This window comes from Lichenostomus cassidix, chromosome 4 (assembly GCF_008360975.1).
Source record: "Lichenostomus cassidix isolate B80296 chromosome 4, HeHo_3.0, whole genome shotgun sequence".
NCBI lineage: Eukaryota > Metazoa > Chordata > Aves > Passeriformes > Meliphagidae > Lichenostomus > Lichenostomus cassidix.
The window spans coordinates 24,101,858-24,120,789 of record NC_139484.1 but is presented as its reverse complement, the minus strand read 5'-3'; the positions used below and the strand labels follow the sequence as shown (position 1 = coordinate 24,120,789).

The window sequence follows — 18,932 nt, the reverse complement described above, 5'->3', positions numbered from 1 at the left end:
TTAATATATTTATTATTATTTCAATCCATCTTCGTTAAGCAAACATCTTCATATCTGCAAATTATTTATACTGTGCTACAAAAATACTGCAATTAATAATTCATTTCAATAAGAGAGAGTGCATTTACTCTTCATGTGCATATATGAAGACATATTCAAGAACATGCAGTACAGAGGAATCCCACTACCACCATTATCACTTGCATGTTTAACTGCTGGTGGAATTAAAGAAACTTTTAAAAATAGCATCATACAATCACTTAAGTGACTTCAAAACCAGTATTTGCAGCTAAGTTACAAAAATTCAACAGTGCCAATTACTGACCAAACATATCCAATTGAATGAGGATCTATCAGTAATTGATTAACCAGATTAATGTGTACGTAACAGTCACAGCGTGGTACGGTGCTGCTGTTAGTTTCAAAGTTCACATATGAACTTCTTTTTACACTGCACATGTAGCTTATGAATGAAGTCTGAATGAAAGAAAAATTGAAGGGAAAATAAGGTAGGTGACACAATATTAAATTAATCCAAGTATTTAAGCGTAGACTGATTACAGGGGAAAAAGAACAAATCTTTGATTGCAATTTAAAAAAGGAATGGACAAATCCATGTCCACTATTTCACATTATTATGCTACAAAGTATACAATGCATATGTATACTGATGAATAACTGAAGACAGCCATTTCCTAAAGTGGTTTTTTTAAAAGAAATTGATCATTGAGAAATCCACAAAAACCTGACTGTGAATGCAGTAAGGAAGATGATTGTGTACAGTATTCAATGCTGCCTGTAACAAAATTAGTATATTATTAGCTTTTGTGTCTTTGGTGTTGAAGTTATTTCAGAAGTTTGATTTAGGCATGGCATTAATATGAGAGAGAAAGCTTAAATTGCACAGTAAGAATCTAAATAAATTAATCCCAGGAAATCCCAGTCTAAAATTATCTGTGAGCTCTCTACGAATACTTAACCATAGTATGGCATAGTAGAATACCATGTTATCTTAACCAAAAAAAAAAAAAATTCTTTCTGAAGTTCTCATGTCACAGAAACTTAAAATCCACTATTTGCCACTATGGTTTTACCTTCTGAAATACATCTCAATTTATTTAAATAACGTGTCTTCCTGTTAGATGACTAACATGCACCAAAACCCTTTCAGACACTGGGTTAGAGAAAAGTACAAAGAGAATGAGAAATTTTATTTATGAACAATTAGAGTAACTGATACCAAGCCAACTCTCCTGTCCATCCACCAGGCTATGCTTTTCTTTTTCACTAACTGTGCTAATAAGTTGGTTTAGTAAACATTTCCAAAAACTAATTTTCATGAGACTGACTATTTCAGTGCTTCTTTTTTTCATTGACATACTTATATTTATCTACATCAGAAAGCCCTTTCAGACTACTGCCCATTTCAACATCAGTGGTAGCTGATGAAAGGCATATTCTAAGCTGTTCTCTGCTGTGACAAAGTGCTCCCTTAAAATCTACTTCCCAATTATTCATTTCTTTTACCTAAAATAAGTAAATATTTACATCCTGAAACATCATCACTTAATAACAGCAGCACATATTTGTCACCATTCTCTTCTTCCTTCCCTAATTTGCTTCCTTTCCCTAATCTACTGTCCCAGAATGCCAACAGTGTTTTCCACAGTTGTTTCCCAACTCCTCCCTTCTTTGTTGCCTATTCTTAGCTCAGTTTTGCTTCTTCCCAAAACTCTTTTCATATTTTAGCAGGGAAAAATGCTCAAAAGACAGCAATTTTTTGAAATTCTTGCCTCTTTTTTTCCCCCCAAAGTTATCTGAAAAACCTTATGCTATTTGTACTTCGTGCCAGATTTGTGGATAAAAGCGCAGACAATGGCAGACAGCAATGAGATGACCATCAACCTTGTTGTCCTTGGAAAAACTCAGACTGGCAAGAGTGCTGCTGGGAACTGCCTGTTGGGCAGCTCAGACTTTGAGAGCCGTCTCTCCCCAAGCTCTGTGACTTCGTGCTGTAGCCTCAGACGCAGCTGCCGCATTCTGGGGCTCATCCGAAGAAATGGCTGCGAGTCAGCTCTCTGTGTTCGAGTACTGGACACTCCAAGCTACCCTCACAGTGGCCTGAGCAAAGAGCATGTGAGAGACGTGGTGAGAGCAGCCCTGGCTCACCACTTCGGGGAGGAAGGCCTGCACTTGGCTCTCCTGGTCCTGAGGGCTGACCTGCCCCTGTGTCCAGAGGAAAGTGATGACACGGTTCAGTTCATCAAGGTAACCAAAAAACAAATAGATATCTCTGCCCTGCGGGCAACTCCTTCATCTTTAGGGGACAATAGCTATGGAAGAGCTGACTGTAAAAGTGAAATATTTTTTTCCAACACCCTAATGAATTGAGAGTGGCAGATAATAATCTCCGAACAAAGATTGTAATGGATTTTGAGTCCTCAGCAAATCAAAGCACTATCTTCTCTTTCTGAAACTGGTAACCCAAGATCTCCTTAGGCAGCTTAAGGCAAAATGTTGTATGCTTTTAGTATTTTTCAACCCTAGAGTCTAAAACAGATTAATCACTGTCAATATACCAGGTATCTTAACACCCCACTTATCTGGGAAATAGACAGATATCCTTTAAAGTACTTTTATATACCTTAGCATTTAGGTTACAGAGTCAAGATTAGTGCAGTGTCCTTTATTTTACCAAGGTAGGTTTCTTGTCATACACAGGAGTCAGCAGGATTGCACCAAAGTTATTTCATTTACACCTGTAAATTAAAACTCAACCTCTCTTATTCCTATTAAAATTTTCTGTACTTACTGAAAGAAAAGCAGCTTGTTCTCTCCATTCTCCTCCATCAGATAAATCACAGCAGTTGAAGACAAATTTTCTGGCCCATTATTTAGGGTGTTTGATTTGTGGCATTTGATTTGTGTTTTTCCTGAATTGCTGAGAATAGTTCAGTTTTATGGATTACAGCTGGAACTGAAGTTGGTGTTATACAGAAATTCATCATTTATTTTTTCAACAAAAGGTGATTCAGTGTTTTTCAAAAAAAATTTTTTAAGAGCTGTAAACAGGGTAGAAATACGGATATGTGGTAACTGCTGATTTCAAACTAATGTGTGACATGGCTAAGCAACCACTTTTCCTTATTTACATGAACATTTTTTAACTGGAGACATTCTGTTAACATCTGTAGTCAGGGAACAGAGAATTGCTAGAACTGCATGACCACATATTTCCACTGAAAGTGGATGTCAGTGTCTCAGAAAGGTGAAAAAAACCTCAGAAATTTCAGCAACTTGGATAGCATAAACTGGATTACTGCAAGAAAAAAACCCCATACGTGCAACTGGTCTGTTAATGTACTAAGTATATGAAATGGGAGTGGGGAAAAGAAAGAAGAGATAACTATTTAAGCTTTGCTTTTTGTTACAGGAGCTTCTGGGTCCCACATGGAAGGATTTCACTGCAGTTTTACTTACTCATGCAGACAAGGTAGAAGAGGCTGGATACAGTGAGGAAACGTACTTGCACAATGCCTCAAGTACTCTGTTGTCACTTTTGAGCTCAGTACAGCATAAATATATTTTCCTAGACAACCACAACGGCATAATTAAAGAGGAAAGAAATATTGTCTTAAGGAAGCTCTTGGATTTTATACAAAAAAATAATTATCAAGTACTACTTAAACACAGCAAGGAGTAACATTAGCCGTCAGGTGCTCATTTCTCTATTTTCTACAGTAGGTAACATCTAATAGAAATAAGAGTAAAAGCCATCAATTGTAAAACTCCAGATCCATAACAAATACCTTTGAATATACAATGAGAAATATCTCTTTAGATTACCAAATTACTTGCCTTTCATAGAGTACTTCACACTGCCTGCATTCAGAATCTTGGCTTCAACCACAAAATCAGAACAAGCTAGTGCCCCAAAATCATGCTCTCAATATGTATGTAGCCACAAATGAGATTTTGCACTATGCCAGAGTGCATATTCCAGTCCACACAGAATAAAGATCTGGAAGGATTGAAAAAAAAAAATTAAAAAACTAAAAAATGCACAAGTTCGGACTGTAAGGGAGCCTCTTCGCTCAATTCTTCAAGCTTTCAGAAGTTCCTCTGAATTTAGTTTCCTCTGATCTTCCATTTCTAAAAAGAGCTCTCTGGTACTAAAAGCTAAGGCTTACCTGTTTTAAAAGTATTTCCTTACCATGAATCAAGATTACTTATAACTGAGTTCTTGAACTACAAGAATTTTGTTTAATAAGACATTATTGCATACACAGTTTACAAGGCAGATAAAATGCTTCCATGTGCTTAATACTATTCAGCATATTTAAAAGAACTAATTACTATTACTTATTCCCAGATGCATGAAAAACTACCAGTTTACAGGCACAAACAAAACTCATTCAAAAAGGAAATCTGTTCATCTCCTCTTTACGCGTGTTCCTTTTCATTTTATATCACTGTCATTTTGTTTTCTCTCCACTTACTGGAGGAAGTTCAAAGCCTGCAAAATTTAAAAAGGCTTAAATTTTTTTTATTTCAGTATTTAAAATAGCATTTACTGTTTCCATGGTTAGACAGTAATAATTTAATATTAAATGCCAAAATATCTGAAGTATCTCAAAATAGCTACTTAAAGTTATTGTAAATTGATCCAAAAATATTTATTTTCATATTACTGAAAGTAAGGAATTAAAAGAATTAATTTGAGGCTAATGCCCTAGCAACATGACTATTTGTACAACATTACTATGAAATAATTCTAATTGTAAAAACCGAAGAAGCTATTTCTGTTAAAACCAAAGCACTTTTTGTATAAAATATCCCTTCATAAAAGCAAATTAAAACAAAACAAAAAAAACAATTAATTTTATACTTGTCTGAGCACTGGAAATGGATTTTTTTGCTTTGGTTGTTTTTTTTTGGGGGGGGGGGGGTTGGGAGGTTGGTTTTTTGGGTTTTGGGGTTTTTTAATTTTTTATTAGTTCCAGGAGTCTATTTGTTATTAATTATTTCTATCTATCATTTGCTAGGATATACATAGGTGGACTAGATAAAGAACTGTCCTAGCAAAGTGACAGCTTTGATCTTGATGAAATTGTAATGGCTTAGTTGTGGGGCCATGAAAGTATGTCCACTTGTACATCTTAGGGCACAAAGTACCATAGTTTAATCTTCCAGTTACAACTGACTGCAGACTACAGAGATAACACAGGCAAGAACAAAGGTGCAGAGTCTTATATCTGAAAACTGCTTGGAAGGAGAAAAACTATTACAAAGTGACTAGAAGAATAAAAACAATTGTGGTCTTTACTAACCAACTGCTCGTCCTGCAATTAGCACACAAGGGACATGCCAGAATATTGTCCTTATTTCCTTTAGCTCTTGCTAAATAGAACTTCTACACCTTCAAGCCGTCCAGAAAATTTATTTGCCTGCCCATAGTCCTACCACAAACAAGCCTTGGCAATTAAGTTATGAGCACTGAGTGGTTAATAACTGCTGACAACACACAACCTCAAGGACAATAAGCATAGTGAATGAATGAACTGGCAAAACATTGGAGAAATAACATATTGTGGAAAAGAAGTCAAACAAAACGGGTCTTAGCCATGCATTTCATGTTTTTTTATTGTGCTTGCATCAGTTTCCATTTCAACATCTGTAAAAGTTTCTAATAACCATTTATTTAATTCCACTGTTTGCCATGGTCTCTGCCCTGCACACTCCTTTCCCTTTCACTTCAAATGGAACTCCTTTGTATGTAGCAACACACTGGTCATTGGTATGAAGATCAGGTTGGATTTGCTCCCAAATCTTCTTCTTTGGATTAAGTTCCTTCTCAGGATCTCCTGTTTCGAAACAAAGAATAACTTCATAGCACACAACTCAGAGCAAGAGCTCTACATACTCACACAGCTATGACAGCCCACATAGCATCACTGCACATAATTTTAAGGGGAAAAAAACCTCAATGTTCCTTTTTATTCTCAAAATGAAAACTTTGATTGGAATTAGGAATTGTCTAGGAAATGTCTCCAGAACCTCTCTGAAAGTGAAAATCTTTCAGGGTAAAAAGGTTGTATCAGACAACAAGCACTGTCAAAAAGAAGAAATTAAACCATGGCTGTTGGTTTATACTACAGACCAAAAGAATTCCCATGAAGTAGGTATGGACCACAGAACCACACTGCTCACCAAGACACAGGTTTGTCAGCTCTTAAGTTTAGGAATTAATGATATTTTTATAAGCAATAAAGTGCATTTAGCAGATGCTGTTACACAGCATTCCTCTAATTTGGGAATTCAGTATTCAGGAATACTGAACTTAGACAAGAATAGTCCAGAGGTAGAATACTGACATATAATTTTAGCCCCAAGTTTCAACACTGTTCTGCTACACTTTGTACTGTTTGGTGACAAGCTCTGGTGCCCAAAATAACAGCAGCAGCGGAAGTTAGCCGGAGTTTCAGCAATTTCAGCCTCCATAAGCCTCAGTTTCCTGTTTCCATAGATGCATCATGGTAAGTACCTACATCTACAGGTATGGACAGTCCAACTACATTAGCAAATCTGACTATTTAAAGATCTCTAATGACCACAAAATGCAGGTTTTTTCCACTGATTTTTTGAAATATTTTCAACAACTTCGATAGCACAGTGAAGTATATTTTTCCTGTTCTCAAATAAGCATGAAATGCAAAGTATAGAAACAAAACAAGCTAACTTGCTGCAAGATACTGAATAAGCTGCTGCCAGCTGACGCAATCTAGATAAAGCAAGACAGCCAATTCACTGTACTATTATTTTCTGTTCAAAGGTCAAGTAAATTTAATCTATAAATTCTAATACAATACAGATTCTATTTTAAAAATGTCATTTAAATAATTTAATCATAACACTGTTGGATGCTTTTGACTTCTTGTGTGTCACACAGGCAAGATAAATTAAAAACCCCACAAGGATTGCACATTTAAATGCTCAAAGGAATCCCATGCTATTTCATTGTTGTTGCAGTGCATATTTTTACTTGCTTGGAGTGCCACATTAGCACCATGCTGCTCAAACTATCAAAACCTAAAGTTCCAGAACAAGCAGGAATCAAAAACCAAATCCTAGTAATCATATCCTCCCTGAAATCCTCTCAGAAGAGCTCTCCAAGTGAGCAGAACACCAATACTCTTGTGTTGCAACACAAAGCACTCCCAAAGGTTCAGCAAGAAAAACTGTAAGTCTACAGGGATTTTAACATACCTCTTTCTAGCAGTTGGTTGAAATTCATCACTGCCTGGTAAGTCCTGACTGGCTGACCAACAAGTGGTTAAGTGAATTACTCTCATTCCATCCTACCCTATGCCTTATTGGTATTCTTCTTTAAATGTTTTCAGTGGTTCAGTCTACTCACATTCTCAAGGCCTGCAAACCTGGGTTATTTCTGTTTGTAGATGTGTCTAATGCTGTAGTTTCTACATATGTAAGTGAAGCAGACTAGGCCAGATTTCTCTGTGAAGCAAGCTAGCCTTACCAGAGCAGTATTCAATAATGCAGTTAAGTTATTTCACAACCAGAGGGCATTTAGTATTTCAAAGAAAAATCAGTAATAACATTAATATTTGTAATTAATATTAAACAGAGGAAGAAATTTAAATACATTAATTACTTAAATAAATACATTATTAAATAAAAATTATTAAATGTTTATAGGTAATAGTGCACTTTCCCAAGTAATAAATTAGCTTAATGCTCAAGTTCATTAACAAAGGCAAACTTGGATTTAGACCATAGTGAATGCATACAAACTAATAAAATCATTACACACAATGTTATGTGATCCATTGTGCATTTTCCTTCCCCTCCTCAAATATAAAAAGCACATGATTTTTTTTTTCAGTCAGAAAAGTCTCTGACATTTATCATAAAAAACATGCTTTGGATGTTAATAAGTTTCTTTGGAATCCTGCGTAAAACTCCGCTGGGATCTGTGGTGAACTCAGATTAGCATAGGCACCAATTTTAAATACTACCAGAGCTTTAGGCTGTGCATTTTCTTATGCCTTTTCCTCACTGCATTCCTTCTTCCCAGAAAATATTCTTTAGAAGAGTTTCTATAAATAAAATAAATTGAAGCTTTTAACAGCTTAATCAGCTTTCCACTCTCTTTACCAAAAATGGGCCAAATAAGAGGTCCCAAATTTTGTTAAACATGTCATTCCATCTTGCAGTTTTAATATTACAAAAAAAAAATCATAATAAGCAAGAAACCTCTCCACTTTGTAACAGCTCAACAACTACTGAAGGAATGTATCTCAGCACAGCAAGGTGCAAAAGGACGCAGTGATGTGTGACTTTACAAAAACTTAATGCCACTTACCCCACCGTGGATTGTAACAATGCACCTTAGGGAAAGCATCCATACACTCAAGCTTTAATTAAAGAAACCTGCTAACTACAGGCTAGCCAATGCACTCCAGCTTTTTACCACTTTATATTTTTTATAGAGATAGTAATTTACTAAATTGCTAATGACCCTTAGATCAGAATGGTAATTTAAATATATAACTTAAGTAATTGACTTTTGGTTCCTCCCTCATCAAAGCTGTGAAATCTTCAAGTATTATTGTTGTCTTACAACAATTACTGTGTAGGAGGTTATAGAATTTACACACACAGGATAGAACAATTCTTCTATGGTTTAAAAATCAGACTTTTTCTACTGAAGGTGGATAAAAATATGATAAAGGTTCTTAATGCAAAAAAGGTCCAAGAGATCTTGAAGATTCTGGAGTATAAAACAGCACTGGAGCATAAAACAGCGTTAAAAGTTCTACTGAGGGCAAAGACATCAAATGAACAAACAAACTGGAACAGCACTCCAGGCAACAGCATTCCTTATCAAATCCATTCCCTCTGTAACACTCAAGATGCTTCTGGGTAAACACTCCAGTTGCTACTGAAAAAACAGTTTAACTGGTTTGAAACAAGATATCATTTGTTTACTTTGACTAAAATGACCAAAGAAAATTAGTGTGTATCCCATGAAAATTTTGTATGGTGGAGAGAGGAGACTTAAAAATAACTTGATTCCAACCTCCTTGATAGACAGCTGCGTGCATTTTAGAGTTGCTTTATTGTTGCCAGTGGTGCTTCTGTTGCTTCATAGACTTTCATATTTCAAACTAAAATAAGACCCAGCTGTCCTTTCTATTTTAATTTCAAGGACTCCAACTGAATCTTTATGCTTTAAAATAACTCTTTAAAAAAAAATTGATCAGAATACAAATGGTTACAATTAAGCAGTGAAATTAAATGACATCTGACACAACAAGGAGTCTATCCTCCCAGTAACAGCATCAGTGAAATGCCAGATGGTCTTTAAGGAGAGAGCAGCAGCTAAGAAGCATGAGATTTTAACACAAAAAAGGTGAGTAAAGATAGATGTTCAACCCCATTAAAAACTGAGAAACAGTTTTCTAGTCTCCCAGTGAGTTTTCCCTTATCTTAGTTTACAACAGCAACATTGAAAAGACAAGAACTCAAGAAATAATGTTACAGAAGCAAATGTCACCACAATTCTGTAGGTCTCTATCTACCTATGCTTTTTTTTGCATCTTCCTACTCAAGTCAGCAAAATCACAAGACTTCGAATTCTCTGAAGTAAGTTTTATATAAGTAGGAGATAGGTAACTCCACTTCACACTATTAAGCATTAGGTAAATTTTCAAAGTCAATGATTAGCTTTAATCTCATACCTACAAAATTTTCTGAGCAGTTCTTTATGAAACATTAAAAAACACTGCCATATTTCAGACTACAATCTATAGCCGTGGATATATACACCTTGCAAGAGAGTTGTAAAAACCTTCCTTTGGCACTTCCCAGAGCTCTATGTCTGGCTCCCCACCAGAAGAAAATTGATACAATGCATACAAAACCTTGTATCACTGGCTGCAAGTCATAACTTCAGAATTCATACAACTTACCACCATACATACAACACCATCTTTAGCTTATTCTATATCTTTAAAGAGTCAAAATGTCAACACAGTGTCTGCATACCTTAACACCTGGGAATAATTTTAGAACAAATATTTCCATGACTGCTTTGGTCTAGGAAAACTTTTTTTACCATTGTAAAAAGCCCAAAGAACTGGAGTCAAATAGTTAAATTATTTTGTTAGAACTCACTTCATTCATTATGTGCAAGAACAGATATGCTGGTGAACAGAAAACAGCACTACTACCAGCTCTCATTTTCAAATGCCAGGTATATGAAGCCACTTAAGATACAAGTTTGGAGTAAGGCTGTATCTTAGACAAAAGCACACAAAAAAAGACCTTCAACCTGGGCATATGGTGTTTTTGAGGGGTGAACTTGTGTATCATTTTGCAGGGCTTATGCACTAGAAGTGTTTATTCTACAACTTGATGCTCTCTTGCACATCCATTTCCACAGCAAGAGAAAGCAGTATGAGTGTATTCTTGCGGGTAACAAAGGTCCAACATTTAATCCATCTTTACTCACTATATTTGATAACAACTAGAAGTTATGAGTGAGTTTTACTACAATTTAGTCAATGCAATTGCTGAAGCATTTAAGATTTCAGTATAGCTTACCAATTCTGCATCTCAACTAGCAAGCTTGGTGTATTTTAACACAAGAAACTAAAACTGAAAAAAAAAATACTGCCAGACTGATTTCCTTCTTAAACACAGTATTATTTCAAAGTATTTTCAATTGGAGCATTAAATCACAGCAAGCTGAGCTATTCTTCTGTTTCATAAAGCACCTAGTTCGAGCATTGCTTCCTTTATCATATTCCAACCAAAATATATCTTTTTTTTAAAGCATCACAATTTCACTCTTGAGAAGTATAAATATATATATATACACATATTTCTGAATGGTATTTCATGCAAATATGTTTAAGCATAGAGCTTGCCAAGAGGGTCATAAATAAAAACTCTGCTGTACAGCTAGAAGTTGTCAGAAGTAATGTAAGATTATTTATACCAGTCTCTCTTTTCAGACCCAGCTCTAATAAACAGCATTTTAAATGACACTTCAGAGAGCCTGAGTGCCTTTTATACTGGGATCATAATGAACCAGCACTTCCTGATGGAAGCACTCACAACCATTATAAAAGTAACAAAATAACAGTGCTAACAAATACAGCAACAGAAGAAGCTGATCTGACTGTATCTCTTTCAGACTCAGATTAATGAACCGGCTTTTGGGTATGAGGGAACCATTCATCAATATGATGAATAAATCTATGATGCTTTATTTGAGTTCCCAATATGCAGTCAAAACTTAATCATTTTCATAGAGGTGGAAGAAATGGAAAAAATCGACACAAAATCATTTTTTGATAAAGTTTAAATTTGGTTAAATTCTTATTTGTATTCTGAAAAAATATGGATTGATTTAATTAAGTGGGAAGAAGTCCAATGTGTCTGTTCAGAAACCTAAAAAGACATTTTGTTGCAGACAAACAAACAAAAAACCCCAGGTGTTTTGAATATTACGGGCTCCTCTCATGAATAGGAGTCTTGCACTCCCTTCTATCCTCCCCATCCCCTCTTCCTCAAAAACAAAAAATCTACCTGAAGTTCGGACACTTTCATTACAGGGAGGAGCTAGAATTATGGATTTAATACTTTATCACTTACACTGAAAAACTGTGAAAGATGCTTTACATTTTCTTGTTGTAACTTGTGAAGAGCAAATATGCTTATCCATATATTTCAATGCTGAAATACTTACTGAGACTTAAAAGCAATGGTTATTTTACATTGAAGTTCTATACAACTTCATGAAGTTACACTAAAGTATTTTTAATCCTTTATTTACACAATATTAGCATGTTAATAATAATAAAAAAATAATAGAACTAATTCAGAAAATTTCAACAGAAAAACCCAAACAGCTTTAAAAAAAGCTGTTTTATGTGCTTCAACACTGATGTCACCTTGGCATACCTTTTTCCATCATTTTCCCAAATACCCACTTACCAGGAAAACCTTCAAAAGTGATTCTGTCCCCAGGTACTGCTCCAGGTGGGGGAGCCAGAATTTCCACTTTTTCTGGGGAGCTGGCACACATCACCATTGCCTGAGATACTACTCCTCTCATCTTTGCAGGCTTCAAGTTACAGAGTAGTATTGCCATCCAATTCTGCATCTTGGGGGAGGAAAACAGCAACAGAAGTATGAGTACTTATATGAGTACTTAAAATGCCACGTGGTTTGAGAGATTCCCACTATTTCACTGTAATGAAAGAATTACAGTGAATAGATCTTAGCATGACAAGTGAAACATGAGAGAAGCAGGTAGCAACAGATACACAATTTTAATGCCTGGACACCAGTAACATAACGTTTAAACCCTTTAAGGGCTGGCCAGTGAATAAGGGATTAAATGCTGAAATGTGACATATTTATTGTGGAAATATAAAATACGCAATTTAGAAATCTAAAAGCCAGGGGAGGCATTTCACTCGCATTCCCTCTTTATTCATTACAGACCACCACTTCAGTCCACTGTCAATATAGCACTATTAACCAAACAATTTCTATTTAGTGATGATAATAATAATAAAAACAAAAAAACCAGTCGACAAATTTGGCTCATAGGTAAAAATTTCAGACTGTATCCTGGAACTTCAGAAGTCTTTTTACATAACGAGCTCACGAATATTAAATTTTATCTTATTTAAACCAAATGCCTTGAATTTTTTTTAACTACTGAAAATGGCTGCACATATTGTACACTGAATTTGTTGGAGCAAATGTGTAAAACTACGTTCCTCCATTCGTTGTTTTATTTCAATAAAAATTACAATAGTTAACCAGAGAAAATACACTTTGTAAAGAAAAACTGCCACACTTTAGACTATAAAACAAACCACACTTTCAAACTGAATAAAAATTAAATGCTGAACATTCTTAAGAGACAAAGTAAGGATGTCTTAATTCCAATGCTACTAGTGCACACTATATATGTGTATATATATGTATATATATCTATTTTACACTTCTAGAGTTTGATCTTTGTGCATGAAAATACAAACTTTGAAAAAAACCTGCAGGATTAATAATTAATAAAACTCATATGGTCAACTATTTCAAATACTGCATATTTTCCAAGTAGAACACTTTAAAAAGCAAAAATATAAATAGCCAAAATGAAGCAGTTGATAAGGAAAAGTTGAGCTTGCATAAGTTTCAAGCTGGCCCATTGACTGAAAATTTCTCAAGTTACTGCTATGGAAATAAGCAACCCAAACCACAAAAAATTGTTGTAACATGCCAGTGACTAAAATGGAAGCGGTAGCATTATACAGCACTGAACAACAATTACCAAATGGAATGCTCATTACTGAGTGGATAACACAATGATCTAAAAAGAAATGATTTCAAGGCATCTAGGTGGAAAGAAAAGGTTTCTGCTATAAAAATCAGAGTATATCTGATATATAGATATATATAACAGATGCAACTGTAACATATCCTCTTACAACAAATGACTGTAGAATAGCATTTCCAGAGGATGATGGTGGCCTTATCTCTTCTTGTTAAGTTTAAGATACATTCCCTGCATTCCTGTTCTTCACTTCTGATCACTGACATGAGGTTCTCTTCAGTTAAAGAGAATTTCAGGAGGCTAATAAAAAGTGACACTGGAGGACTGCCTGAATTTCAAGAATGACTGCCTGAAACAGGTATTGATGCTAGGAACATGCAGAGATCCACTTCAAAATGCCAAATGCAGTGGCAGGAAAGCTGTCAATTCCTTTTGATGTTTCTGAAATTTCCCCAATTGTCCCCAGCTGCCAGAAGAGCCCAGCAATAGCATGGTCCACCTCACACCAATATCCTTTCATATCCCTGTTACTTTCGACACATCTGCTCATGACAATAGAGGGGACAACTTCTGACGTGGCTTCAGTACTATGTGAACAAAAACACAGCATACCACATATAAAGTGGGCATGCAACAAGTTTTCACACCCAGAAATAACTTGCACTGCATGCTGAAATGTTAGTGGAGCTACATACTGTGCTTCCTAACCAAAAGTAAAGTCAGACGATGCAAATACTACAGACTCAAACACTGCTAGATTACCACATCAAACACCAAAATCATGAACAGCTGAATTTTTTGTGAAAAAATTTATGGCTGTGGTCCTTGATCTGATGTATATATTTTTATTTAAATACATGGCAGTAGACACATGCCAGGCCTTCACATTTTTGAACACTTCAAAAAACACAAAAAGATGGAAGCTTGCCCCTAAGAATTTACTGTCTTAATAGAGACTTGCCAAAACTGAAAACAGACATGCAAGCAAATTGTTCTCAAAGAACGTGCAAGGATGATCCCTAACTCTCTGTTAATGAGTATTTCAGATTATTTTTCCAGTCAGAAAGAAGGTCCAAGAGAAGACTCTTGCTGCCATTTCATTCTATACACTTCATGTTTGCAAATCTATTTAGAGTGGCTTTTAAGATGTTTTCTTCTACATGCTTTCTTGAAAGCAGACTGCTAAAACCAAGCAATTTGAGATTTTGCCCACTGCAAATCCAGTAAGTGGACACCATTAGGTTATCAGTGCAGAATAGTGACTGTATCAATCCTTTTTATTTTCTTTTGTTTCAGTAACTTTCTGTAGCATAAAAAAACCAATCACAATTTTAATTGCCTCCTTTGCTTGCTGTCTTACCATGGGGACAGTGTGCAAATAAGGATTGAAAAGACATTTAAGAAAGTGGAGCTCTCCCCACACTAAGACCAATTCCTTCATGATCCACTTTGCTGTTGCTCTACACAACATCGTTTTAAATGCCAAGCTTGCATTTCAATTTAGAAGCAGCCTTCAGTGAATTCCTCTCACCCTCTAGAAGAGGTGTGAAAGGAAAACTTAATCTTGAAGTCTTAGGTTGTTCAAAGTGATCCATTAACCATTGGTGTCAAACACCGAAGTGCATCAACTAAAAAAAGCATAGAGGCAGATTCTATTCTGCACAAGGAAGTAAAAATATGCATTTGGTACCCCACTGTTGTTTAAGCTATTCATTGCCAGCTAAGTTGAATTTACATGCTCTCTGCTTTACTTCATGCCAAATATTTCAACAGCCTATAAAAGAGAACTGGAAGGCAAAGGTTTCAAAAGTTTGGATCATATACCAAAAAAGTTACTGTGATTTCTCTACTACATAGTAGGAAACCTAAAGGAAGAGTAACATCTGTTTAGTTTAGGAGTCCAGTGTGTACCAATGGCAGAGGAATTGGAATAAGATCCCAGGCTGGAAGCACTGCAATCAGAAACTGATTTGGGGTAAAGGTACTTCTCTGGTTTCTGGCAAATGTTGTTAAGCATTACTTCCATCTGCATTTTATTTTTGTTTTCATGAATGTACAAATCTTTTAGCAGAATGAAAACATATCCTATAAACAGATGAATGTCTTAAGACGCTCTAGGAAAGGAAACGCTATCAGTAAATAATTTTGTCAATACCTTATCCAGAGGAACATGTTTCACTAAACCACTGACAACAGTCCTTGGGCTTGCTTCACCAACATCCACTTGTTCAACATACAGAGTGTCTGCATCTGGATGCTTTTCAGCACTAATAATGCAGCCAACACGAAGATCCAGACGAGAAACATCTACAGGTTTTGCATCACTACTTCCAGCAGCTGGCTGCTGTTTCTTCTCCTTCTTTTCACCTATTAAAAAAAATCTTGTTCGTGATATAAACATTTTAAAAATGTTTACAACTAATGTATATGACTGCTGCAAAGGAAAAGCAAGCTACAGTCTCAGAAATAAGCATAAATTCTGAGTAAAACACAAAAGAAGAGTTAGCACCTCTATTACCAGTTTCTAGCGGCGAATCATCCTACATGCTTCAATTTACATGATTACCTCAACTAATTACCACCTCCTGTTTGTAAGGTCATGCCGAATTTAAGTGCAGCTAACATGCATGTAATGACATATATACTCTGCCAAAGGCCATATCAATAAGCCTGATAGTCCCATTTTAATAATTAGCAATTACTAGTAAGCCTTGCCATGGTGTTTCACCAGCAAAAGGAAACTAGGGAATCACAGTCCATCAGGTTACTAGCGCTCATCAGCATTGTACAGTCAGGAGCTGCAAAGTCACTGCAACTGCACTGTCACTGCTGCAATGCAACCCTTCAAGATGACTTTGGCCAACATTCTTCACTTCCCAAACAGAACAGTGCATGAAAATGTTCGTGGCTTACGAGGTTGCCCTGGTGTGGTGTCTGTACCCCATCATCATCACCCATACAGATGATACAGTATAAAACAACAGTGAAGCAACACTTCCCACACTCAGCTGCTTATCTTAGAATCATAAAATACTCCTTCCAAGATGAACAAGTTACATCCAGTTTGTAAAAAAGACTGTGCTGTTTAGGAGACATTCAAGACTTGTTTAACAGCTATGATCTCTGGGAGATTAGGAAATGTCTAAGACGTGCTTATTGTAAATAAGCATATTCTGTTTTTCTTTCATCCAAGATAGCTTACATATTAATGTAAACTTAACTCCCTTCTTCACAGAGCAAAAAAGGAAAAGTGGACATAACATGCAATTTGATTCATTCATCATTGTTCTAGTACAGGCCTGAAATTAAATGAAACATTCAATAATAAAAAGGCAGTATTTTTTTAATATCAGCAACAGCTCTTCAAAAATATTTCAGTTCATTTAGGATAAATGAAAAGCTCTAGTGATTATGACTGGGTTTTTTTAATGTAATTGACAATCAGATTAATAAAATCAGTCATATATACAATAATTGAAGAGAAACTGGAAAAAGAATCCTAATCAAAATAGCTAACATATAATATCTAAGATCATTTGGAAGACCTGCTAAGTTTATCCTTGGTATCATTCCGCACTGTTCTCCATGACACTTCTCTACAAGACAAATGAAGCCTTTCATCAAAACAGAACACAGCAAATGTGTACATGGTGTATATATACAGATATACAGACAACATCCATTTCAATGCCACAGGCTAAAGAAAAAAATGCACTCCTCTGGCCAGTGTAGGAGTCAGTCCAGAATCAATATCCAGGGAAATCACACAGAGAAGGTTTGCAAGAAGTAGAACAAAGAATATGAGAATAACCAGAGAGGACACAGATGACATAGGTGACAGAAAGCAAAGGGATTTGATATAGACCATCATTTTATCAATTTCTGGACTTAAGAACAAATTTTAGATGGTGGTTACTTCAATTGTTAAATACTATACCTACAACAGATGCTGAACTCCACAGAAACAGCTTGTGCAGGGCTACAATTTAATGTTCATGCTATATTTCACCTTTTTCCAAATACAGTCAATGGAAGGCAAAAGGCAAATTGTTTTCCATATGACATGAGCTTAGTTGGTCAGAGCATGGTGCTAGTAACACTGATGTTGTGGGTTCAATCCCTGTATGGGCCATTCCCCTACAAGCTGGACTTGATGATCTTTGTAGGTCCCTCTCAACTCAGAACAGTCTGTGATCTGTGTCTGTCTGATTGAATTGAAGCTACTTGTATTATACTTCCCCTTATCATATATAGAAGGTTTTATTTTTCCTTGCCAACTGAATACTTGCTCTGTAGCCACTGAATATTTGAGGGAAACAGTTAATTGACTGATACAACATGTGGCCTCTGCTTTTATATTTACAGCTCTGTGGAATATTAGTGTGTCAAAGGCTGCAGTACATTAAAAAAATATGAAACAGCTTATAAGCATATGTACAGCTCACTGGAAAAGTAAGAGAGAGTGCACTACCATAATATCTAAATTCTAAAAACCTGTACAAATTTATTCACAGCAAATTAATAATAATCTGCATAAGAGGAGGACTGTGAAACAGAAGTTTAAGTTACAAGATACACTTGCACAAAAGTACAAATGTCCGACAGACATGCCTTAGTTTTTGTTGGTGGTCTTTTTTAAATGAGGAAGTTCAGTCACATTCAATAGAATTTGCCATGTATTCCATGCAAGGAAGAATCTAGAGTTTACTTGACAGTCTTCAGTAGCTTCAAGTACTTTAAAGATTTAAGAGCTAGCACATGACTCTTCCTACTGTAGCTCTATGAAAGCTTTTTTCCTGTGATCAAAATAATGCAAAAGCACTTGCATAAATTACCTCCACTTGCATAAAATACCTCCACTGTCTATCACAGATAAGAAAAGTGAAGTACCTTTTTTTTCTACTTTTTCCTTCTTTTTCTTTTCTTCATCTTCACCTTTAACTTGATCTTTGGAACCAGAAGATGATGTAACTGCTGTAGGTTGTGGAACATCATCTGAAAACGAAGCTGTAGAAATGGTGGTACCAGGAGGAACTGAGACCTGCTTTACTAAAATCAAAACCACAAAAGTTAAGGGCAGTACCAAAACTTTGAACACTGACTTTTTCAAGTTGTCCAACATAAATGAAAAAAGCAGAGAGAACTGAAAATTTTGCTTAATATACCTAAACCAGAACTGCTGAGTAGAGAAGCACACCACTACAAAACACTTTTCAGAACTCCACCTATATATGATTATTATGATCAGTTTAAAAAAGTGTTTGACTACACATTTTTAAATGGGAAAACATGCAAAGTACAAGAAAATACGTAAGCAAACATCACCTCTTTTTGTAGTTGATTTCAACATCTAGATATTTTTTCTACCAATTCCCTACTTCCCATTTGTTTTGTTTCTATCTATAGCTACTAGCTCTTGTCATACTGCAGACTATTCCATAAATGAGTTATGCATAAAATCATTTTTACATTGTATTCAGATCATCCCTCAACTCTTATGATTAACTTAAAAGACTGAGTCTGAATAATACTAAATGACCTGCAGCCCTAACATGAT

General features: G+C 35.6%; 2 protein-coding genes across 4 annotated transcripts in view; one reads left to right on the top strand and one right to left on the bottom strand.

Annotated features, from left to right (window-relative positions):
• Positions 1-275: 275 nt before the first annotated feature.
• On the top strand, positions 276-5,478 carry GIMD1 (GIMAP family P-loop NTPase domain containing 1). Of its 2 annotated transcripts, none has more exons than XM_085058350.1 (3): positions 276-509; positions 1,853-2,268; positions 3,434-5,478. In XM_085058350.1, exons 2-3 carry the CDS (start codon positions 1,876-1,878, stop codon positions 3,701-3,703), a joined length of 663 nt encoding a protein of 220 aa, XP_084914476.1. In that variant the 5' UTR covers positions 276-509; positions 1,853-1,875; the 3' UTR covers positions 3,704-5,478. The 2 variants fall into 2 exon arrangements, with proteins under 2 accessions (XP_084914476.1, XP_084914475.1); XM_085058349.1 differs by having other exon boundaries at positions 1,814-2,268.
• A 140-nt stretch (positions 5,479-5,618) lies between these two features.
• The window catches only part of AIMP1 (aminoacyl tRNA synthetase complex interacting multifunctional protein 1), a 30,507-nt gene continuing 17,193 nt past the window's right edge, over positions 5,619-18,932 (bottom strand). For both annotated transcript variants that reach the window (XM_085058348.1, XM_085058347.1), the window contains exons 4-7: positions 18,266-18,424; positions 15,531-15,742; positions 12,025-12,193; positions 5,619-5,864 (exon numbers count right to left, since the gene is read on the bottom strand). In XM_085058348.1, the coding sequence (XP_084914474.1) occupies positions 5,698-5,864; positions 12,025-12,193; positions 15,531-15,742; positions 18,266-18,424 (707 nt within the window). In that variant the 3' untranslated portion in view covers positions 5,619-5,697. The remainder of the gene's footprint in view (positions 5,865-12,024; positions 12,194-15,530; positions 15,743-18,265; positions 18,425-18,932) is intronic.